The 23,836-nt window shown below is 50.2% G+C and overlaps 2 protein-coding genes across 3 annotated transcripts in view; both read left to right on the top strand.

The window, feature by feature from the left end:
• The window catches only part of PPARGC1B (PPARG coactivator 1 beta), a 53,649-nt gene extending 45,347 nt beyond the window's left edge, over positions 1-8,302 (top strand). For both annotated transcript variants that reach the window (XM_068159948.1, XM_068159939.1), the window contains 3 exons: positions 599-720; positions 1,114-1,268; positions 2,943-8,302. In XM_068159948.1, coding sequence (XP_068016049.1) covers positions 599-720; positions 1,114-1,268; positions 2,943-3,046 — 381 coding nt within the window. In that variant the 3' untranslated portion in view covers positions 3,047-8,302. The remainder of the gene's footprint in view (positions 1-598; positions 721-1,113; positions 1,269-2,942) is intronic.
• Positions 8,303-15,228: 6,926 nt separating this feature from the next.
• Positions 15,229-23,836, top strand: LOC137451948 (E3 ubiquitin/ISG15 ligase TRIM25-like). Its single transcript, XM_068159927.1, has 9 exons — positions 15,229-15,881; positions 18,167-18,262; positions 18,859-19,092; positions 19,224-19,246; positions 20,398-20,534; positions 21,304-21,334; positions 21,570-21,601; positions 22,670-22,831; positions 23,614-23,836. The coding sequence occupies exons 1-9, from the start codon at positions 15,270-15,272 to the stop codon at positions 23,655-23,657; spliced, it is 1,371 nt and encodes a 456-aa protein (XP_068016028.1). The 5' UTR covers positions 15,229-15,269; the 3' UTR covers positions 23,658-23,836.

Below are 23,836 nucleotides of genomic sequence, written 5' to 3'. Positions count from 1 at the left end.
CATCCTACACGGGTGCTTCAGCACTGCTGGCATTGGCACTTAGTGGGGTGAGCTGGGGAATCCCTGAAGCTGGTCAGCTGCTACAGATGTGGCCCTGCTGGAGCGGCAGCCTTGTGCACCAGCATATGCCCACAGGTGGGAGTGGGGTGGGAGGTGTGTGTGGGAGGAAATAACTTGGTCCTCTGTAGTGTTGTACACTCAGACATGCACACATTCAGGCTTGCCCCTCTGTCGTTTTCTTCTGCAATGCAATAGAATTTTGCTCTGGCTATTCTTGGGAATATTTTCTGGCATTTTCACCAGGAGAAGCTGAAAAAGCTGCAGGAGAAATTAGAAGAGAAGGCGGCAGCGGTGGCTGCTCCATCCTGGATACGGCTGCCCCTGCAGCAGCGGTGTCCTGGAGATGGCACCCATGAGCTAGCTAGAGCTAGCCAGACCCTGGAGATGCCAGGCTGTGTCCAGAGCAGTATTGCCCCTCTGCAGCCTGATTCCCGGTGCTGGCTTGCAAGGGCTCCTCCATGGGCCTACATTTCCAGCCCAGTCAGCTGCGTGGAAGTGCGAGGTCCCAGAGCCTGAAACCTTTCCCTTGCTTTGCCAGGGGGAAGGCCGGGTGGTGTATATCAGAAACCTCTCCAGCAGCATGAGCTCCAGTGAACTGAAGAAACGCTTTGAGGTCTTTGGTGAAATTGTGGAGTGTCAGGTCCTGTCCAGGACTAACAGGTGGGTGGGCAGTGTGCTGCAGTCTGTGGCTCCAGTGGCTGCAGACAACTCCTTTCCCCAGGCAGTAGTAGCACTGCCAGGCAGTGCAGTGTCACCCCTGCATCCAGCTGTGTGTGGGCAAGGGTGGTTGTGCTGGTGGGGTGAAATGCTCTGCCCCATGCCAAACCCCTTGGTCAGCCTAGTTACGGTCTCAGTGCTTTGGGCAAGGAGATGCAGTGTGTCCCCAGGTCCAAGGGCATGGAGAGGGCCTGTGGGTGGGTGGGCTGGCAGGATGGAGGAACAATGGGATGTAGGGATGGCAGGATGGAGTGCTGAGGGTGCAGTGCTGGGCAGAGTCACATCAAAGGGGCTGCAGGGCCCATCACATCTTGAATTCCTTCTCTGGTTGCTCAGGGGAGATAAATATGGCTTCATCACCTACCGGTATTCAGAGCATGCAGCCTTATCTCTGAAGAACGGCACTTTGCTAAGGAAGAGGAACGAGCCTTCCTTCCAGCTTAGCTCTGGTGGCCTTGGGCACTTCTTCTGGACCAGATACACTGACCTGGGTAAGAAAGCAGGAGCAGCTTTTTCCAAAGCACCTCAATTATCAGCTCAGAGCTGTAACTCCACATTGCACTGCTGAATCCTCGTCACGCAAGGATCCTAAATGTCATTCGAGCCTGCAAGAAAAGGCCACCGGCTCTCCTATGGCTCACGTAGCTGCTCTTAGCTCAGTCAGATGGCTTGGGAACCTGGGGGGAGCAAAGAAAAGCAATTGGCTTGAGGACCTGCAGTGTGTTGGCTGCAAAACAGCATCACAAACCAGGGCTGATGGGTCTCAGCTGACCACAGCCCATCCTGTCTGCTGTGTTTCTACACAGCGCTGGATGCCTTCCAGCAGAGATGTCCCTTCCCTGTCGTTAGAGAAAGCAGTCAGCAACATCTCATTAGCCCAAGAGGTGATCTGGGTGGTTTGCTGCTCCACAGGACAGATTCACCACACTGCACAAGCACTTCTGAGCCAAAATGATGGCACTGAAATGTGCTGTGGTCACATTAACTCTTTCTGTGCTGTGTGGGCTTCTGCAGGACCTCGTGCCTCACTTAGTGACCACATTAACCAAAGTTTTACTGGACCCCCAGCCCTCCATGGGTGATGAATTGCAGCCTGAGCTGAAGGACAGGAGTGGAACCCTATGCTAGTCCTGCAAGAGAGCTGTGATCCAGGCTTCACTCAGCCCTCACTGCTCTTGGTGTTTCACGAACACTGCCCGCTTGTTTCTGTACCCTCTGCATGGAGTGAAGTGATGCTAATATCTCACTTCATGCATGAGAGACTGAGGCCCAGGAAACAAAGCCCTAAGTCTTGATTTTTCTCTAGGTGCCCAGTTCAATCTTTTAGCACTCCCAATATTTCATCTCCCAAGAGAAGCAATCCCTCTGACCTTGGTTATGGTTGCAACTGTGGGTGCAAGTTGTTCATCTAAATAAATCCCAAAGCCTCTCGTTTTGGGTACAAAGATAGGAAGCAGCATGCCATGATGGAGACGTTAGCACATGGCTGTGTATTGCTGTGGGGAAGGGGCCCAGAGCTGCCTCCCCTGACACAGGAGAAACCCTCTCCATGCTCCTCACCTGCAGATGGCTGCAAGGCCAGCAGTCACCCACTCATTGTGCAGCTGTTCCTAAAATTCTCCTCGCCCTGGAACAGGATGAGATGGGGAGCCCACAGGCAGAGGTGAAATGTAGCCATGCCACTCATGGCTCATTCAAAGAGGCACACCCAAAAGGGTTAAGCTGCTGATATATTAGGCACCCTTATTTCTGGCATTTGCTTGACTTTCCCAGGCTTTTTAGTGACACTGTTTGTTCAGCTTCTGAAGGAGGGCTGGAGAGCACTACGGGCAGGCACCCCCTCCTCGTGACTGGCATGGATCCTGTGGGACATCCCTGTGGAATTCTGCTGCATCCCACAGTTTTGTGCACCTGGAAATGGGTGTCTGTGGTGTATGACCTGCTGAGCTGGGCACTGCCCAATAGCTCATTTTCAATGGAGGGAGGAGACAGCACTGTCCCTGCTCCCTCTTGCCATCGCTGCCTTGTCCAGGCTGGCTTTGTGATGCTGGGATGCAGCATGGTGGTAGCAGGGCAGCAAGCAGGACCTTGCTGTGCCTCAGTTTCCCTTTCTGCTCATTCCTCACTCCCTGACCCGGCTGCCTTGTGTCCCTGCTGTCCCCCAGATTGCAGCGCGGAGGAGTCCTCCTCGGCTCTGGTGAAAAGCAAGTACGAGACAATGGATTTCGACAGCTTGCTGCAGGAGGCCCAGCTAAGCCTGCATCGGTAACAGCCTTAACCTTGGAGGAATACCTCAATACCTCAGTCAAGGCACTTCCAATATGTTTACGTTTTCAAAGAAACGATTCAGTCTGTGGAAAGCGAGAGCGGAGCGAGAGCACAGGCGCGAGAGCAAGCGAGAGACTGCTGTCCCTTCGATCGATGTTTACATTGAACAAAGCTGCTTTTGTCTGTGAGTCCCCATGGTGTTGATGTCTCACTGCCACACGTTAGTGTCCCCCCCCCGTCCCCCTGCTTCTGACTGGTTGTTTTAGGGTGAGCCTAGGAGCCACCCCGCCCCGGGCCCTTCTCCCAGCCCTGCCCATGCTCCTGCCGTGGAGTTGCAGCTGTGTTCACCATAACATTTTTTCGTCTGTAGTGTGTGATGATGAAATTGTTAATTGTGAATAGAATCAGGATTATAAACTAATTTTTAATAGAAGAAGAGGGAAAAACAAAAAGTATATACTTAAAGAAAAAAAAAAATGTATTTATGGCTCAGATGTACTGTAATTCAGATTTATTGTACCGCTTCCTTGATTTTTAACTATGCACTGTAATGAGGCACTTGCCACTCAGCAAATGGGGGGCCAGAGCAGAGTCACGGAGCAGCCATCCACCCAGCGGCCGTGGAGGCACGCCCCCTTCCCACTGGCAAACCAGGGTGCTCGGCGGGCTGTCTGGGTCGCCCGCTTTGCTCTCAAAGCCATTCGTCTTGCTCACGTGGCCCCAGCCCCCCCCTCCCCCCCCCCCCCAGCCTCCAGCCCACCTGGGTCGTGGCTCAAATGCTGAGCTCGGTCCTGGTGCGCCGTGGAGCCAGCGTGCTGTGGGGAACACCAGTGCTGTGCCATTCTTGCCGTGGGGCTTTGCAGGATTAAAGGAGAGGGGTGGTTGAAGGATGCACTACCCAGGGGGTGAGCCAGCCAGTGCTGCTCCGGCCTCTGAAGCCAGAAGAGAAGGGCCAGGGGGCTGGAGCCGGTCAGGCTTGGTCCAGTGGGTCTTACTGGCGTAGTCTGGGGGACTGGCACCTCTGAGTCCAAGCAAGGGAGCTGACTTCTCTAACTCCCTGGGTGGCTGGGACACCAGAGGGGCAGAGTGGATTGCTTCTTGCTTGCTTCCACTCCCTGCAAAGCAAGGAGGGCAAGAAGACCTTTCCATGATTCCCACCTGGCAGCCAGCCCAAAATCCAGAGTGATAGAGCCACACCAAACACCCACCCCACCCAATACCCTGCCCACAGCCTGCCCAGTACCTGATAAGCCATACAATTCCCCAGCACCCAGTTGGCACCTAAGATCTGTCCTTCATGTCCATCTGTGCCCTGTGGCATGCTTGCTCACTCTGTCAGGAGCTGGGAGCCCTTGGGTTTAAGGCATGCTCAAGCAGCACCACCATGAAATTGCTTGCAAACTTGCCCTCCGTCTCCAGGCAAGGTGAGGGGGGGACAGAGCCCAGCACCGGCTGGAGCAAGCCCCGCCATGAGCTGGCCAGAGGCTCCATCTTCCAGAGGGAGCAGGAATCTCACTGCTTCTCATTGCCATCATCATCTCCATTTATTTTTCTGACCCAGAGACCACTATGGATTCAGCCATCCTATGTAGATAGAATATTATAGCCTTAACTCTGCCAATAGATAGATTAGAGTCTCCTGGGGTCTGCTCTTGGCATGACATAGGGATTTGATTCTCATGTTCCTGGCGTGGGTACTATTGCGTCTTGCAGGGAGTATGACCAAAGCCTCCGAAGTTGCATGAGATGCGATGTCAAGAGCTTGTGCCCTGCCGAGGTGGTCCTGGCCGTGGGGCCGTGCATGCAGCCGGTCTCTGGTGGGAGCAGGAGTGCCAGCAGCGCCGATACCAGCACCGCGACCTGGCTGTCTCTCCCTGCTGTCGGGGGAGCCCCGGTTCTGACACCCAGCTTGGCAGCGGGAGGTCCGCATGCCACCGCGGCGTCACCTTCCACTGGTGACAGCTACTGTCAGGGAACAGTCCTTGTGCCATTTCTGTCTCAGCAGTGAGTTTTGGCATAACTCCCGCCACAAGCTCCCCCCACTTGCCATCCCACCTTAGCACACACGAGTAGCTCTGGCCGAGACGGAGCATCTGCTATTGGCAATTGCCTCATTGTAGCTTTGCCTTTTTCTGTCCTAGTATCTCCTCACAACGATGATGTTTACATGTGATTGCTATAGAGCTTATGTAGAATGTATATAGCGACACATTTAGGGTGGGTAGTACTGTCCTGTGCTGTGCTGATGTTTTTCAGAAAACGATCAATCCAAACTAACCAACAAAAAGAAGCAAAGTAAGTGGAATTCTTCCATCTCCTGCTCAGCCAGGGGCACCAAGCCCCTGCAGCCGGGCCCTGCTGGGGATGCATCAAGTGTGGCAGAGGGGAAGGGTTAGTACAGAGCTGGGGGCTCTGGAGCTGGGGGAGCCCTCTCCAGGGGGCGTCACTCGGTCACTTCCCAAACATTGCTTTTGGTGTACCCAGATACAAAATTTCACATTGTTTTCCTGCAGCTGGGCCATAGCTGCTGCGTTGGCCCACAGCCCCTGCCCGTGCCCAGCTTCTGGCTATGGAGATCAGTGCTCGGGAAAAGGAGGGCTCACCCTGCACAGAGTCCATCAGTACTGCACCCATAGGGTAGGAAGAGATGCAATAAGTGGTCTTTGTGGTGCCTGAAGCCTATAAGTGGGATTGGGTTGGGTTTTTTTTTTTGCTTTGGGGATTTTTTTCCCCCCTCCATTAAATTGGGATGATTTGTTTCCCTCCCTTCCCCAAGAAATTTCTCCAGGATTTATGCACTATGCACAGATGTGTGCAAGGCACAGCAGTGGCTGCCAGCCCATCACTGCAGCAGAAAAAGCAGAGGGCATATGCTGTCAGCCCTGGGGGCTTTGTGCTGCCAGCCCCAAGGGCTTCCCCTGACTTTTAAGAGTGGCTGAGAGTGGAGGGTGTTCAGTTCAAGAAGCACAAGTCTGTGGGGTTTAGAACCCCTCACACAGGCTTTGTGGTGCAAAGTAAGTGTCCACTTTATTGTTTGTGGTTTTTTTTGGTTAATATAAATGCCTCTTGAGTTCACCATGCTCAAACCTGCAAAGGGGCAGGAAGACTCAGGCACAAGAGGCAGGTGAGATCTCACCTCCTTAGCAGCCTGGGACTGTTTTGGATGCCAACTGGGAAACAGGGCAGGAGCAAAACAATGCCCAGGCACTGCACAGAGAAGCCAGAGGCACCAGCACTTTGCAGGACTGGCTGGGGAGCCAGGAGCATCCCCCTCAAGGATTAGCTTTACATCCCACTCAGCTTGTGGCATCATGGCAGGTGCCCTGGTGTGGATACAGCTCAGAGCTGAGGACCCCAAAAAGGGAACCCTTGCACCCCAGCACCATGACAGCCCTAGGAAGCTGCACCCCATAAGAGCCAGGACTGCAGGGCAGGTGGGAGCACTACTTCAAGGAGAAGCTGGGAGCAAGAGGGTAGATGATGGTAGGCATTTCAGTAAATAAGGAGGAGATTTATTTTTGAAAAATTATATAACTACAGAATGTCTCCCTTTATAACTATAGAATGTCTCCCAGTAGTTTCCTGTGGGTACTGTGAGGAAATGCTGAATGTGAAGAGTTGCACGACAAAATGCCCCTTGGCTTTTTTTTTTGCACAGATTAGCCCCAGAAAAGCTCACTGTTCAGGGTGGGGTGCTGGGTTCCTGCCTGGAGTCCAGCAGGTCGCTGGGGCTCTGCAGGAAGGAGCAAATGTTTCTCTGAGTGTCTGGGCTGAATGCAGAGGACAATCCTGGGATTTATGTTCAAAGCTGCCCCAAAGAAAAAGTTTATCCTGACTCCTACTCAGCGCAGCTGGTTGGGCTGCTCATCTGCAGCGATGTGGCAGCTTAGTCACCACGTTGGTCTTGAGTGTCTGACTTCAGCACTGATCCATGCAATGGAGTGGTGCAATTGCAGACCAGCACTTTTTTTCTTTCTCCTTTATGCCCCCCCTTTTCTTTCCTTTATTTCTATTCTGTTTTTTTTTCTTCTTCCTTTTGTTTTTCCTTTCCTTTTTGGAGGTATGCTGAATACTGAGATAAATCATTTGTGGCTGAGCCCTGACACCCTTTCCGTTCTAAGCATCCTTGTCCCATCCCCAACAATCTGGAGCAATAGAGCCAAACGCAGCCTTTGGGTTTCATTCCCCTTCCCTCGCCCACCCTGAGGTCGGGGGCAGTGGCAGCAGCAGTGCAGTGCCCACAGCCACAGCCGTGGCCACAGCACCGAGCCGAGAGCCACGCTGCAGTAAATACTGAGTTGGGGGGAGGGAGTGTGTGTTTGCATGTGAGGATGAGAAAGACTAAATTGATGCATTTCTTGAGAAAGGTGTAAGAATTTCACCTAAAAAGGGGCACATCTGCTTTGTTATTTATGAAAGAAAAGGGGGAAAAAAAAAGCTACATTCTGTCTTTTGTTCCTGTTTGGGTTTTTCTTTAAGTGAAAGGACACTGCTAATAATGATCAGGGGCCAATTCTGCCTCGCTTCTTCGAGCTGAGCAAGCACTGCTTAACTCCGCAAAGTTCTACCCGCAGAGGAAGCAAGGGGAGCAGAATTGATCTCTCTCTGTGATTAAGAATCAAGTTTTTACTCTGTTGGTTTGGGTTTTCTTATTTGTTTTCTTTTGGTTTGGGTTTCTTTTTTTTTTTTTAATGGGTAGCAGTTTTTTATATTTCACTTAAAATCTCCCCCCCCCCCCTTTCCCCCCCTCCCCCCAAGTTCCGTTCCGTTGTGTCCTTATTTATGTACTCTACTTTAACCTTTCAAAGGTGGCATGGGTTCTTATGCCTCTCCTTTCGTTGTTGCTGTCGTTGTTATCGTTGTTGCTGTCGTCGTTGTTCATTATTTTTAAGAGAGAGGTTTATTTCTAGTGTGATTTAACTGTCTACCTTCTAAAACCCAGAGAACGTTTTCTTGTATTTTTACATTGTCAGATTCTATAGTTTCATAGATAATTTAACCAAATCGCTCGGTGTATGACCTGTATCTATCCGGTGGGTATAAAAGTTCTATTTTAAATTGTGTAAATACTTCAGAACTGGCTTCTTTTTCCAGGCTCCCCCTGCCGGGGAGTTACTTGTTTACATCCAAAAAAAAAAAACCAACCAACCAACCAACCAACAACAACAAAAAAAGACTGTAGAATCTCTACGCTCGTGGACTGTAAATAGTGATCTGCCTATAACTAAATGATAACATATATACGATAAAGTGGAAAGAGGAAGAAAAAAAGAAAACCAACCAGAAAAAGGAGCAAGTCTGTTCTGCTAATGCTTTAGTTTAGCAGCACGAGCCTGCTGTGGGAAGAGGTGGTTTTGCTTTGTGGGAGGTGCTCTCCTCCATCTGCCTGGACAGCAGTGGGGCAGTGTGGGCACAGCTGGGGCTAGGGATGGGGTGGCAGAGCACACAAAACCCCCCGGCTTGCTCACTGCCAGGGGTGTGGCTTCCATGGGGGCACATCCCTGTGTATTTTTTCTGGTTTGACACATATAGGTGTAGCAGTTTTGGGCTGGGTGCCCTGCCCGGGGAGGTGGTGGAGTCACCATCATTGGAGGGATTCAGGAGGAGACTTGATGGGGTGCTTGGTGCCATGGGTTAGTTGTTTAGGTGGGTTGGATTGGATGATGGGTTGGACGCGATGATCTTGAAGGTCTCTTCCAACCTGGTTTATTATTCTATTCTATTCTATTCTATTCTATTCTATTCTATTCTATTCTATTCTATTCTATTCTATTCTATTCTATTCTATTCTATCCTATCCTATCCTATCCTATTCTATTCTATTCTGCTCTGCTCTGCTCTGCTCTGCTCTGCTCTGCTCTACTCTACTCTACTCTACTCTATATGAGGGGTACTTCCTGTGTCCAAAAGTCCAGCCCTGGGCAGGCAAGGATGACACACCATGTAGCTTAGTTGGTAGCACATAAGACCCTTAATGGGAAGGTCATGAGTTCAAGCCTGCAGTGGGCAGGAGTGTTCTCTCTGGGCAGCAATGTCCTCCCTTTTATACCCTTGCTGGGCAGGGAGGGGGGAGTGGAACAGACTCATTTTCCCAGGGGGAAAACACCCTGCAGGGAAGGCAAAGCACCCGCAAGCCCTTCCCTCTTTGTTTTCAGAAAGGGCATTAACCCACCACAGTAGGAAAAGTCTGGACTCCATACTCCAGAGTCTGGGAGCTGTGCCGATGCCACAAGACTCACTGCAGAAGAAACACTCCAGAGCAGGGGGGGTGCAAAGTGAAGTGGGGCACACGCCTCGAATTTGCTTCAGTGTCAGTAGAGGAGCAAAGAGATGAATTGCCAAGTGTGGGAAAGACTCCAGGTGGTGATGCAGCAACCATATGGCTCAAGACAGCACCTGGATAGTCTGTACTGCCTGGGACCAGAACAGTCTCCCTGGAGCCAGACTACTCTCCCCAAGACACCGCCAAGCTGGCCCAACCACAGGGTGTCCTGGTCATCAGACCCTGTGGAAGGGTCTGGATATGAAAAAGCCCATGGAGTTGGCAGCAGCATGGGGCAGCTCCCCTGCAGCACCTAGCAGATGAAGGCCTAATGCCAGCTGTCACCCCTGCAAGGGCTCAGCAGGTCAGAGGCATCGCATGGAAGCTATTTGGGACACAGCGCAGCGGTGCTGCTGGGTGGGAGGATCTCAGTGATTGAAAGGAGAAGGTCTGCAAAGTGCTGAGGTGTCCCAGCTATTTTTTTCCTGCCAATTTGGGCAGCTGCCCCAGACCCACCCATCTTCTATGCAGCACAGCTGGCAGAAGCCCAGCCACAGAGCCAGAACCAGCCTCCCACCCTCCTCCCTTCTGTTGCTGCACCCTAGGTGGAGAGCTGAGGCAAGGCTCATTTCTGGGCTGTTTTCCAAAAAAAATGGGCTTCAAGGCCACCACACAGGAATATTTTGCTAAGATACATCAGGGTGCAGTGACACTTCCAGTGCCAGGACAGATTAAAACATGAAATTGCAAGGAGCAAGTGTGGGAATGCAGCTGGGGCAGCTGTGTTTGGGTGCCCGAGGTGGGGACAAGTGTGACAAGAGACATGGAAGCAGGGTCCCTGGCTGGCAGGGCTCCAGGATGGAGTGGGGGCACACAAAATAAGGGTCTAGAGGGAAGGACAGACCTGCAGCTAAAGCTTGTCCTCCCAGCCTGGCTATGCTGTGTTCCCAGGCAGCTTCCTGGAAAATAAAGCACTAATATCAAGTATCATCCTGCAAGCAGCCCTAGAGCCCGGAAGGAGCTGTTGGTGACTTGTGACATCGGTTCAGCAGCTCCATTAGTCCCAGCAATTACCTGCAGCCATTTGGAACCCCCCCACAATGCAGCAGTTTTCATTTGGGTGTAACTATGACAAAAAGCCCTCACACAGGTGGGCACTGCTTGTGCTTACATGGCTGCTGTCTGGCTGCTAAGAGGGAATGGAGACTGCAACATCTCCTACCTTGCCTTGCCTCGTGGGAGGGCAAAAGAAGTCAGGAATGGGCTTCTGTGACTAAGGATGCCTTTGTTTGCTGTCCTGGCTGGCTGGCACATGCAATGTGTGGGCAGCACACACAATGCAGGCAGCAGGCACAGCGTTGGCAGTGCCTGCATCTACCCAGCTGAACTGGGCTGGCCAAGATCACAGCTGCCCTGGGCTCCATCACCTTCGTGGAACCTTCCTGCCCCACAGGCAAGGGCTCACAGAAAGGCCTATGGTTGGGCAGGGGAGGCAGTGACACAGCAAGGTAGGGCCTGGAAATGCCACACCAGGTTCATGCTCCTGACCAGTGTGAAACGCCTGTTGCTTGGATTTATTTCACTGCCTGGCAAGCTGTCCTGGGCTACCCTTTGGAGTTTCACCTCTCACCTGAGCCCTGGGCAGCAGCATCCAACACCCAGTCCTGCCATGGGTTCTGGCTTTTGGGGCACGCAAGGTCTGTCTAGTGAGGTTCTTGAGGCCATACTTGGAGCAAGTCTGCCCCAACAGCAGCTATGATGGGTGAGATGCCGGCGTGGGGCTCTCTGGAGGCAGATGGCTCCATACAGCATTGCTGGGGTTTCTGCCTCTCTCCTTTTCTGAGTATCCCTGCTTCCCTTTCAGCTTGAAATCAACAAGGATCTCCTTGCTCCTACAACTGGGCTTTGCTCACCATGAGCAAGTGGCTGCCTGGGCAGATGCTCAGCACCAAAGGAACAGCAGATGGCTGGAGAGAGCAGGGCAGCTCAGGTTTGATGGGACAAGCCTTCTGCCTGCCTGCCAACAGCCAGCCAAGCAGAGGGAAGACACCTCCTCATCACCTTAATAATACCAAGGATTTTAGAGGAAAACTGTCCACACTGCATCAGTGCACACAAGCACGTGATGCTCCAGGCTCTCTGTGGTCCCCAAACCTCTAAAGGCTGACTGCCCATGCAGAGCCTGCTAAAGAGTGGCACAGAAAGGGGTTCGATTACCCTGCAGCCTGTCACATGCTGTCTACCACCTGTATCTGCTTGCACTGGTTTTGGATCACTCAAAGTCTTCATTGCAGCAGGTCTGCCAAATAGCAGTGTCTGCCTGGAGAGAGGCAGGGAAAGGATTTGGCTCACTGCTGCTAAGTGGGCAAACTCTTGGGTGAAAGCCCTGTCTTTCATCACCACCCCCGTCTCCATTCATCACTGCCAGCTACTGAGAGTCAGCTTCAGGCAGCAACTCGGCAGGTCAGGTAGAAAAGGCAACTCATGCAATCCCCTTGGGATGTGGGGTTCTCCTTGGCACACTCAGACGGTGAATGCAGGGATGCTGCTCCAAGCATCCTCACTCCTGGGGTTCAGCTCACCTTCAAGTTTACTTTCAGGAAACTGAAGTCCAGGTTTGTTCTACTGGGATTCCTGCAGTCAGTCAAAGCCAACCAACACTGATTAAAAAATACACAGAAAAATGAACACATCTGACAACTAACTATTGCTCTCTCTACAGTGCCTCTGCTATAAGCTCTGTTCCAGCCACTGAATTTACCCTCCCTTAAGTGCTGCCAGTGTGAGGGACCCCACTTCAGTGTAGCTGAGAGACCAAAGAGAAGAGTCAACCTGTTTGGCTGTGGCTCTGTGCCCATTTGCCATGCAAGTGGCCCAGGAGATACCAGCAGATATTTAGAGTGGCTGTTACCTGCAGCTTCCAGCATCTACTGGCTATCCAAATGCCTGAAGGAAATTAAGGAAAATCATTATTAGTCAATGAAAGGATTAAGAACCCTAATGAAGGGTAGAGAAAGAAGATTTTAGTCTAGGCCATTTTCAGGTAGCATTCACAGACAGAAGGGTGCAGCTGGCTGCAGCAGCATGCGGTGATGAAGCAGCAGCTTGTCTCATCCTGTGTCTGCAAGCTGGGCACAGTAACTCAAGAGTGAGCGAGCTGCAGGCTCCCATGGGGAGCAAGCCCTTCTGCAGCCCTCACAGGCTCCAAGCAGATCAGAGGGTTCCTCCTGTGCAGCACCAGATTTGGGGGTTGCGATGCACACAGCAGGACAGCAGTCAGCTGGTGCCACCTTCACTAAGGGCAAATCCAAGTCTGCTGTGCTAGGAGAGGTGGAGGAGGGCAATGGAAAGCAGCAGTTTCATGAGCTTTGAGGGAAAAGCAAAGCCAGGTAAGCCCTGCATGCAGTGTTAGTCACACTCAAGACAACTGTGGGAAAGGAATTAGCAGTAGTGAAGTGAGAAGCCACAAACCCCATGGAAGAGAAAAAAATAACAATAAAAGACATGGTGGTTAGGGATGGGAACAAGAAACATCATTTGGGAAGTACAGCCAACATCTGAAGCATCACCATTCAGTGGGCCAAGGTCATATGAAAGCATTGGGGAGCAGGTAGTAGGCAGCAAGCTGAAAACGAGCTTGTGCTCTGATAAGGAGGGACTCGTACCTACTCGCAGCGCGTGCATCATGTCAGAGAGGATTAAGAGGCCAATTTGTATATTATATTTAAAGTCTCAGATTTGTACAATGAATTCTTGTAAACTAGCAAAAATAACTACTGCTTCTCTGGGCATTTACCCAAGTACAGAATCCTTGCCTTGGAAGTCTGGCTTCATTCAAGTAATACATATTTAACAAGTCCTTGGGAACCCAGGAGCAACCAGAGCAGTCCAATAACACCAGCTTTTGCAAGCACCCCAGGCAGCAAGGTCTCTTCCACAGAGGGTTCATGAGGGTCATTTTTGGCTGGAACACTTAACTGACAGCGTGCTTTGTGTCAACAGCTTCTCAGGATAGCAGGACAGAGAAAGGAGTAGCTTTTAAAGCAGCAAAAGTAAATTACCCACACCCTCCTCTCTCCCCTGCTCTGGAAATCAAGGAACCTTTTATTCTCTCCTGAAGTCTAAGACTTGACAGCTCCGAGAAGAAAAGGAGGGAGCAGCCCTGAGCAGAGCCCTTCTAGAGCTTCTGGAGGAGGGCTGGGGCACAGTACCCACCTGGTGGAAGGGCAGCATGGGAAACTTATGTTAGTCTTCCTGCTTTCTTCTCTGCACTCAGCTATTGAAGGCAGTGCTGGAGCTGGGAAAAGGACCAAGGAACACATGGGCAGGCTTTAAGGATGGAGGATGGCCAGATGTTATCCCAAGAAATATCTGCAGGAAGACTGGGATAACGAAAATGTACACAGGGTGCAGAAGGAAACCAGTGGATCTGTTTCCTGGACCCAGCCCTCCCCCTACCCCGTTTAAACTGGGGTGCTCCATTTGCAGCAGCCAAGCTCTTGGCACCGGAGATGCCTGCAAGCCACTCATCCTGCAGTGGCCAAGGCTTCAGCCAGCATGGTAGCTGAGAGGCAGCAGATTCCCATCCTCAGAGTGAGGCGCCCATCATTTCCTGCTTCTCCCCACACCTGGGCCCTCAGTCCTGTGCCTCAGCTCGGTCACCGTGGCTGAGACAGGTGCTATGGCCAGACTGGAGCAGGATCTGACCCGTCCCATCTGCCTGAGCATTTACAACAATCTTGTGTCCCTGAGCTGTGGTTATAGCTTCTGCAAGAAGTGTGTCCAAGAGGTGTGGGGCTGCCAGCAAAGCTGTCAGGGCCCTTTCAGATGTGTTCAGTGTGCTGCGCCCAAGCAGCCCCGATGTAGGCTGCAGCCCAAGGTCCCACTCTGCAGCATAGTGCAGAAGCTGTTGAACATTGCACTTTCTTTCATCAGGGAAAACCACGGAGTGCAACACAAAGGGGGAAAGCTCAGGCCAGCCAGACAAGGTGATCCTGTGTGATTTCTGTCTTCAGAAGCCCCAGCCAGCCATGAAGACCCACCTGACCTGTGAGGCCTTCCTGTGCCAAGCCCACCTGAGCAAGCATAGCGCAAAGAACCATGTCCTGATGGAGCCTTGTGATGCTTTTTGAACGAGAGGGGGTGCCCCCAGCATGGCAAACTGCTGGAATGCTACCACAAGACAGATTTGTTCTGCACCTGCATGCTGTGCTGTATCGTTGGTTCCTGCAAGAACCATTGTATCACCTCTTTGGAGGAGGCTTTTGGCCAAGTGCATGTAAGAGGCTGCTGGGACAGTGGCCTGGACATGGATGACACTAGCAAAGCCACGAGGGTGAGGGACACAGCTGCCTGCAGCACAGGGATGAGTAATTGCCTGAGTTTCAGATCTGCAGATGCAGGGCAGGGCTAAATCTCCATCTTGAGATATTGGGCACTGTTGGGCTCTGGCTTCCTCCAGGTGAATGATTTGCACTCCTAGTTTTGCTTCACATTCCCTCAGGGCTTTCCCCTGGAGGTACAAACCAAGATCTTACAAACATTTTTTTCCCATCCTGAGAAACCAAACTGGTGGGACTGCAGGTGTGTGCCTATATAAATTCTATTTTCAAAATGTCTTTTACAGGCTTACACCGCGGTGCAAGCCAGGTAAGTTGTTCCCGCGGTGTTCTCCAGGTGCATTACATTGTGCTTCAGGTGACTTGAGAATCGGCTCCGCGCTCCGCCCATGCCTCCTCAGCAGCCCTCCCGTCAGCTGCCAGCCCCTCAGAGCAGAGCAGTCGCCGTCTTGCCTTCCAAAAGCCCCCCAAGCAGCTTCCTGCCGGTTCTTCCTTGCCTTCTTCAGCGTGCACTTTGCACGGGGGCTGGTCTTCTCGGCTGGACCTCCTACCAGGGTACAGCGCCGAGGACGTCCTTTCAGTTTCGTTTCTCGCAGACGGACTAGCCTGCCGGGTCTACAGCCATGGCAGAAGCTGGGGAAAAGTCTGGAGGGGCTACCAGCCTGGAGAATGAGCTCAGCTGTCCTGTCTGCCTGTGTCTGTATAAGGACCCAGTAATGCTGAGCTGTGGCCACAACTTCTGCAATCAGTGCATCCAGAACGTACTCGATAAGCAACGGCAGTTCCCTGCCTCCTGCCCTATGTGCAAGATCCCGCTGGGGCCCAAAGTGGAGCTGCAGAAGAATTTTCAGCTGCGCAGCATCGTGGAAACATTTCTGGCCGCCAATTCCAAAGGACAACAGGAGGATGGCTCTAAAGAGAGGAAGAAGGTGACGGTTCTCTGTGACTTCTGCCTGGACAAGTCCCAGCCAGCGGTGAAAACCTGCCTGATGTGTGATGCATCTTTATGCCAGGCCCATTTGGGCAAACACAATGCCACGGCTTCCCAGCAGGACCACGTAGTGGTGGAGGTGGGCACAGGCAGTGTGGCAGAGAGGAGATGCCAGGAGCACGGCAAGCTGCTGGAGTGCTACTGCCGGGACGAGGGGCTGTACATCTGCTTGCTCTGCTGTATTGTGGGACAGCACAAGGGCCACAACGTCATCACCCTGAAGGAGGCACATGAGGAACAGCTGGTAAGGGGCTCTTCTCAAACCACGGCTCCAAGCTCCTGACCTGAAGGAAGGGGCACGAGAGGGGCAGTAAGACTTTCAGTGGGGAGAGGGAGATGGTGGAGTGGGGGCAGGCAGGCAGCAGCTTGAGGTATTCCCTGCCCACCCCAATGGGGCCTGGTGCGTTGTGCTGAAAAGTGTGTTTCATATTCTCCTTTGTGTTGTGAAAGCAGCCTGGCAGGCTAGGCAGAGGGAGAAGAGCAGAGAAAGGGATTTGGGGCTGGCCAGGACAAGGGTGGGTAGATCCTGCAGTGTGTGTTGATGTGGCTGTGTGTGGGAGGGGTGCAGGGCTCTACTGTCCCGTGCCTGTTCTGTGCAGCTCCAGGCAACTGCAAACTGCCACTGGCCTTCCTGGCTGGGGTGAAGTATTTCTGCAGCGATTAGGAAGCCTCTTCCTCCACAAAGCCTCAGTTCACCACTGATAAAGTCTGGCCACTTGAGGCCCTTCCCTCAATCTCCTTGCTCCCTTGCCCTTAGTTTTTCCAGGCCAGCAGCCCAGTGGGCACAGAGATGTGGCCCTTGATGACCCTGCCTGTGAGTACACCTGCTGTTTATGAAATGCATCCGAATCCACCGAGTCTGAGGGGATAAAATGCATTTGCTATGCTCGCTCACTGCCTCGCATTTTAAATCTCTGGGCTCAGCGTATAGGCTAGGCAAAACACCCTGCAGAAACCCACAGGTTTCCCAGTGCGTTGGCAGGAAACACCTGGCTTGCTCTGGACCTCAGGACAGGTCCCAGCCTCCTCGGGCATTAGCAGGAAGCATCCTTTGGAGTTACACATATCACAAACCTACCTTATCGCCCAAGTTACATAAATTCAGGGCTGCCAAACAGGAAAGGGTAGTGTAGGAGAGTAGCCATTTCCCTTATCTCTGGAGCTGGTAGAGGAGCAACACTGCACTGTCTGTGGGGAAGCCATCTCCATGGGTAAGCTGGGTTACCAGCTGCATATCCTTCTTGGTTTGGGTGTGTTTTTTTGTTTAGTTAGTTTGTTTGTTTCATAAACTCCCCAGGAGAGAGCTCTTCAGGAGGTCAGGAGGAATTACAAAAGCATTTGGGTGCAAGGAACCTCAGTGAATTTTATTATTTGTCTTAATTAAAAAAACCAAAACAGAACACAAACCTCTCCAGCTATGTGGTGGGTTAACACCTTTTTCTGAAAACAAAAGAAGAAAGCAGGGTGGAGGGCTTGCGGGTACTTTACACTCCCTGAAGGGCGTCTCCCCCCTAGGAAAGCTGGGTCTGTTCCACTCCCCCCTCCCTGCCCAGCAAGGGTATAAAAAAGGAGGACCTCATAGCTGTTGGATCTCCTTTTTGGCTCCTGCCTCTGCTGGATGAGAGCTACTGCAGCTGCTCTCCTGATCCTCAGCCACGTGGCCGGACCTGATCCTTCTCCCTGCTGCCTCTGCACCTCCTCAGAGACAGACTGGTTTTGTATTATTCTTTTTCTATCCCCCTCCCATCCATTTTTGCTCCTTACCTTTTTTTTACCCTCCTCTCCCTGTTTGGAGGGAGGAGGTGGGGGGGGAAGTGGGGAAGAGATTCTCAGCCTTTTCCCCATTTGAGCTTTTAACTCTCAGTTAAGGCTCAAACCACTACAAGCTGTGACAAACATCTTATGGAAAACCTAAGCTTTCTGGCATTTTGATTAAAGAAATGGGATTCTGGCAGCTGTGCTTGCTGTGGCCATTCGTGGGTGCTCAAGGTGTAAAAACACTGAGCAACCAGAACCATTCAGAAACTGTCTAATCTCCAAAGAATGAGGCTCACTGTCCCCTCTGAAATGTATTATTGTGCAGTACAACAGACCTCAATGTGTGTGTCAAACGGCTGGGTGAGGAAGCACTGCTGTTGTGCTGATCTTCAGGAAATATGGTTGCTTATTACTTCATCCACAGCTACTGACAGATGCGATGACTAAGAATTTGGATCACATCAGGCAAATGTGAAGATCCTGGCAGGCAGAAAGCTTTAATGGATAAAGTGAGATGTATTCATTTAAAGTGAAATTCACTTATTCAAAGGGAAGGCTGTGTATTGACCTACCACGTACAAAGTCACATGTAGCTAAACACTGAACGTTAGCGTGATCTTGGAATCTTTGAAGTTAGTTTTTGTTATGCCCTATCCCTATGAGGTGGGAAGTGAACAGTTTGCTATAGGACTTACTGGTGAAAGCGTGCAGGTAGAACATGCCCAGACTTGATTCACCAGCTCAACAAACTGCTGTCTGTCCTTCTGCTAGGCTGAACTATCAGGCATGGTGACATGGCTGCAGGAACGCGAAAACGCTTTAGCTACTGCCCTGGAAGGACTTCTGAAAAACGAGCAGCAGCTCAAGGTTGGTACCCAGACCATCACTAATTCAGAGAATCTTTCCTCCACAATTTCCTAGAAATAAGTAGTGGCAACTGCACTCTCAGAAGTAGATGAATAGAAAGAGATACAGCCCAACGTAGGGAAGACACTGGTGTACGAAACTGCCAGAATCCAAATGTTCCCCCGGCCTCCCCTGCATAGCTCCACAGGAGCCCCACAGCTAGGAGACTCCACCATTCATTGCTGCACAGAGTGGCTTGCAGGACTGGCAGACTGCAGATTGTAGGTACCACTATGTGTTTTTAAAGTTTTCTATCCATTACAGAAAAAAAACCAACCCACAAACAAATAAAACCACCTGAGTCTACAAGAGGGATTTTCAGTGTGTACCAACACAGTTTGTATGTTGCTGGATGATTTTTATCTGATTTTGTTACTGTATCAGGATTAATTTTCATAACCCTCTGATTAATCAGGTATTCTAAGCAAATGCTTGTTGTCTGCTTCCTTCTAATAACAGTGCAAAGAATAAGTAGAGTCCTAATGAATAAAGAGGGACCCTAAGGTGAGGTGTTGGGCATACTGACTCAGGAACTCCTATCTTACCTGTTCCTTTAGACCAATATAAAAACAGTGATTTCCCAGACGGAAAGCCTGTTTGAACAGCTGAAGACAGACATCATTAAGGAAAAGACGAGGATCCTGCAAGAGATTGAATCCATTGAGAGAAAAAACCTGACAGGGATTCCTGAAATGAAGGGGGAAATTCAAAAACTGAGAGGTGAGGCTGCGGAGCTTCTTCAGTCTTTGCAGAAGATGAAAGAGCAACCAGATGTTCTCCGCTTCTTCAAAGTAAGCAGCAGTGTTCTGTTTTTCTTCACCCAGTATGACTCTTTCTTGGCCAGCTGCCCTTCCTGGGGATCACACTAACCTTTTTATTTTAATTCTTTTTTTTTCTTTTCCTTTGGCAATCCTGTCTGCAGGAATTTAAACTGATCAAGGACAGGTATGTTGCACCTGAAAACACTTGGCTTCTTCTCTGGAAAAAATACGGTGTTGCTAACTGAGATCAAACCCCACTGCCTGTGCACCTCTGTCCCAACACCTTATGTTGCAAAGCTGCTCCCTATTCTCACTGAACCAGAGGCTACCACATGCACACAACTAATGAGAGTGGAGAGATATCTACCAGTGGCCCTTTAAGTTTCAGTTTCCTTGGCAGCTATGTGCTTGCTGGATTGTGGTTAAAATTGCTGGTGCTTTTAACCAGAGAAACAGTCTTATCAGAGATAGACCCTGTCTGGCTCAGTTTACAGCAACACCCTCTCAGATGCATAGTGCTGACACTCCTGCAGCTAAGTGCCAGTGAACAGCCTTGGGCTGCAGATTTAACTGGCTCATTTCCCACCAATTTTTTGCTTCTGCTTGTGTACAAGCTTAATAGCTAAGCAGATTTACTATCCCTTCTCTTGCAAGTGATACATTTAATTTATAACTGATCACTTCCTAATTGATACCTGGGTGTCAGCTGCAAAGCCACACCAACAGTAAGTTATGGATCCACAAGAGATTTTGCTGCAGCACTAAACTCCCCAGCTCCATGAAGGGATTGCTTAGTGTCTAGCTGGATTTTAAGGTGTCATCTCTGTAACTTGTACAAATTAAAGCTGAGTTTGATCTTGGATTGTAAGGATAACTTTGAGTCACCGTGTACCTAGGGGCTGTGCTGGCAGCAGCACAGTCCATTACAGCTGTGCCACAAGTCAAAATCTAGCCTGTGGGATCAAAGTCATTTTCCAGAAGCCTGGGCACCATTTAATACATTTGGCACTTTCTATAACGGTGCTTGTGCTAAAACAGTAAGAGCCTGCCTGCAGCAGGTCAAACCACTGTTCACACGAGGCTGTTAGCAAAATGCTTCCTCTTCTCACTTTCAGCATTTGAAAGTTCCCATCCAGGTTTGATAAGCACAAGACTTTGCCAAGTAAGAACACGTAACAATGGTAACTCTCTTAGACTTACCAGAGAGCTGTCTGCCTTATATACTTCACGTTGCCAAAGCACTCCTCTCTTTGTAGTGTGCTTCTTAACAGAGGAGTTTGTTAGTTTTCTAATGCTGAATGGTTTTCCTTAGTGAAATGACTGCCTGTGCTCTAGGATTTACAGTCAGGATTTTAGCGTCAACATGATGGACATGGAGGTGCTGGGGATGGATCAGGCCTGGATTGGCTCCTACAAACGCTTAGCCCAGGACTTCATCAGCGACATGAAGACCCTGTTGAGAGAAGTGCAATGTGAGTCCTGAGCCACTGGCTGTGCACCACTGACCTGAGCAGAACACAGCAAACCATGGAATTCAGTGAGCCGGGCTGATGGCTTTTGGGTGCTGGCTCCTTCATGCAGGGCATAGCCTCGAGGGGCTGATGAGGATTCAGATGGGATCTTGGGGTGTTGGAGAGGAGAGGGTGAAGGGGACAGAAGAACTTTTTCCAGGAATAACGATGAAGCAATCTGCTCCTATCAGAAGGCCAACTTCTCCTATGGTGTGGTTTCCTGCTCCCACCTACCTCCCAAGTCTCTGGGTGCTCAATCATGCTTTCAAGAAATATTCTCTTTGTTTGCTCCCCCACATCCTCACCTAGTTTATCCCTCTGATCTCATGATCCTTATTGCTCTCTACAACTACCTGAAGGGGGGTTGTAGACAGGCAGAGGTTGGTCTCTTCTCCCAGGCAGCCAGCACCAGAACAAGAGGACACAGTCTCAGGCTGTACCAGGGGAAGTTCAGGCTGGAGGTCAGGAGGAAGTTTTACACAGAGAGAGTGATTGCCCATTGGAATGGACTGCCTGGGGAGGTGGTGGAATCGCCATCACTGGAGGTGTTCAGGAGGAGACTTGACAGGGTGCTTGGTGCCATGGGTTAGTTGATTAGGTGGTGTTGGATGATAGGTTGGACGCGATGATCTTGAAGGTCTCTTCCAACCTGGTTTATTCTATTCTATCCTGGGCATGCAACCTGAATGCATTGCCAGCTTTGTAAAGCATTCTTCTCTATCTTTCCTAGGTGATGTCACCTACCAAGTGAATGAGTACAGGTAAATCTTTACTCACAAAGTGTTCCCTTGCAAATTTCTCCAGTGGTTGTTCATTTAGGGACCATGTGTCCTGCACTCCTCTACTTTGGTCTCAAGGAAAGCCAAGCAGAGTCTAGAAGGCTGTCCTTCATCTCAAAAGAGGGGGGTCAGATTTATTCCTGTCTCTTATTTCGTGATTAAGAAGGTGAGATTTGTGTTTTCTAAGGCACTAACATTCAACACTTTTTTTTTACAGTGGGCATTCAAATCCTCAGAAGCCTTCAATACGTAAGTGTTCAAAAATACTAGTTACTCCTCAGGACTCTAGCCTGAGGCTGTGAATCATACGGAAAAAAACTCCCTCACCTAAAATTGTCAACAGCTTTTTGTCGCATACAACTCCTCTTCTTGCCAGGAGTGAGACCAGCAGGACTACTGCCTCAGAGGACAGTTCTTGAAATCTGTATTGGCAGAAATCTCTGGGAATCACTAGAGAACTCATTTACCTTCAGCCCAAAGAGGAGTCTGGGTTTGCTCAGTATTCAATAAAAGTCTGAGCCTGCTCTGAGGAAAGAGAGGTTCCCACCAGCTGAGCGAGAGCTGGAGCAAACCCAGTCCCTGAAAGGATTCCCAGACAAGTCTAAATGCTGAAGTAGATATTAAATCTCTGAGCAGAATTTCCCTTCAGATGGCACTAGTCCAATGCTCAAATACATTTCTGCTGGATACAGGGCTGCACCTTCCCTATGAACCTTTTCAAAGAAAACTTAGTTAGAAGTTATGTAAAATACTTTATTATTGTTGCAACTAAAAGCTTAGTCTGCCAACAGATTTTTCTTTGTTCTTAAATTCCAAATAAAATTCTCCTTTCTTCACCTGCATCTACTTTCTGCAGGGGGGAAAAAAAAATACTCTCTTCTGGCAAGCATTTCTTAGGAAGACAGGTTGATGGTAGAATTTCATTTTGGAAGGATTGTGTTGGAGAACAGCATTTAACAAGGCAGGGTTGAGGACACGGTCTTGCCCGAAATGTGAATGTTTTACCGGGCATAACTCTAAGCCAACCAGGTTTTTAGGAAGATAATGAAGAGACACCACCATTCAAAGATGACTTTTGGTAGAGGTAAGTGACTGAACAGTTTTAATTATACAATGCAGCTTAACAGTACATTGGCTTCCATGTACTATAATGCCAGCCTCAAATCTAGAGGTTTATTTTTAAATCAGTCTGCTTCGCCATTTACTTGTCCTGTGAACTCAGTCTTCTGCAGACATATTAATGTCTCTTTTCTGTACAGAGCCAGGCTATTAACTCTAAACAGGGGAGAGAGAAGAAATATTTTTTTTTTTTTTCAGAGGCAATGCAAAGTGGCTCTGCAGAGGGACCTCGACAGGCTGGACAGTTGGGCAGAGTCCAACGGCATGAGATTGAACACATCCAAGTCCCAGGTGCTGCACATTGGCCACAATCACATGTAGTGCTACAGGCTGGCGTCAGAGTGGCTGGAGTGCGGCCAGGTAAGAGAGGGACCTGGGGGTGCTGGTTGATGGTAGGATGAACATGAGCCTGCAGTGTGCCCAGGCAGGCGGGGGGGGCAATGGCATCCTGGCCTGCATCAGGAACAGTATGGCCAGCAGGAGTAGGGAGGTCATTCTGCCCCTGCATACTGCACTGGTTAGGCCACACCTTGAGTACTGTGTCCAGTTCTGGGCCCCTCAGTTTAGGAAGGATGTTGACTTGCTGGAGCATGTCCAGAGAAGGGCAACAAAGTTGGTGAGGGGCTTGGAACACAAGCCCTATGAGGAGAGGCTGAGGGAACTGGGGCTGCTTATCCTGGAGAGGAGGAGACTCGGGTGACCTTATTGCTCTCTACAACTACCTGAAGGGGGGTTGTAGACAGGCAGAGGTTGGTCTCTTCTCCCAGGCACCCAGTACCAGAACAAGAGGACACAGTCTCAGGCTGTGCCAGGGGAGGTTTAGGCTGGAGGTTAGGAGGAAGTTTTACACAGAGAGAGTGATTGCCCATTGGAATGGGCTGCCCGAGGAGGTGGTGGAGTCACCATCACTGGAGGTGTTCAGGAGGAGACTTGATAGGGTGCTTGGTTGCATGGTTTAGTTGGTTGGGTGGTGTTGGTTGATGGGTTGGACGTGATGATCTTGAAGGTCTCTTCCAACCTGGTCTGGTCTATTCTATTCTAAAGCTGTCCTTGGAAACATCTTGTCAGATATGTATTAGCACAGCAAGGAAACATTACTCTATAGTAAGTGATTTCTTTGTTTTGTTTGTGTATTTCTACAGGACAAAACTCATTGTTCGGTGTCCTTTATAACAAACATCAATGAAATGGACAATTCACGAAGCCCCAGAAGTAAGGGAGAGATGAAAAAAGAAAGAGGAAAGGAAAAAGTTAAATATTCCCTGGAATTTCTCCTAATAATGGGAACCAGCCATTATTGTTTTGACCCTCCCCTGTATACCTGCTATTAAAAGCAATTCTGTAGTAAAGAATGGTCTATGGTGA

The sequence above is a fragment of the Melanerpes formicivorus genome, unplaced genomic scaffold, assembly GCF_026170545.1.
Source record: "Melanerpes formicivorus ecotype bairdi unplaced genomic scaffold, bMelFor1.0.p_v2 SCAF_2, whole genome shotgun sequence".
Lineage (NCBI taxonomy): Eukaryota > Metazoa > Chordata > Aves > Piciformes > Picidae > Melanerpes > Melanerpes formicivorus.
This window is presented reverse-complemented; position numbering and strand designations above follow the sequence as displayed.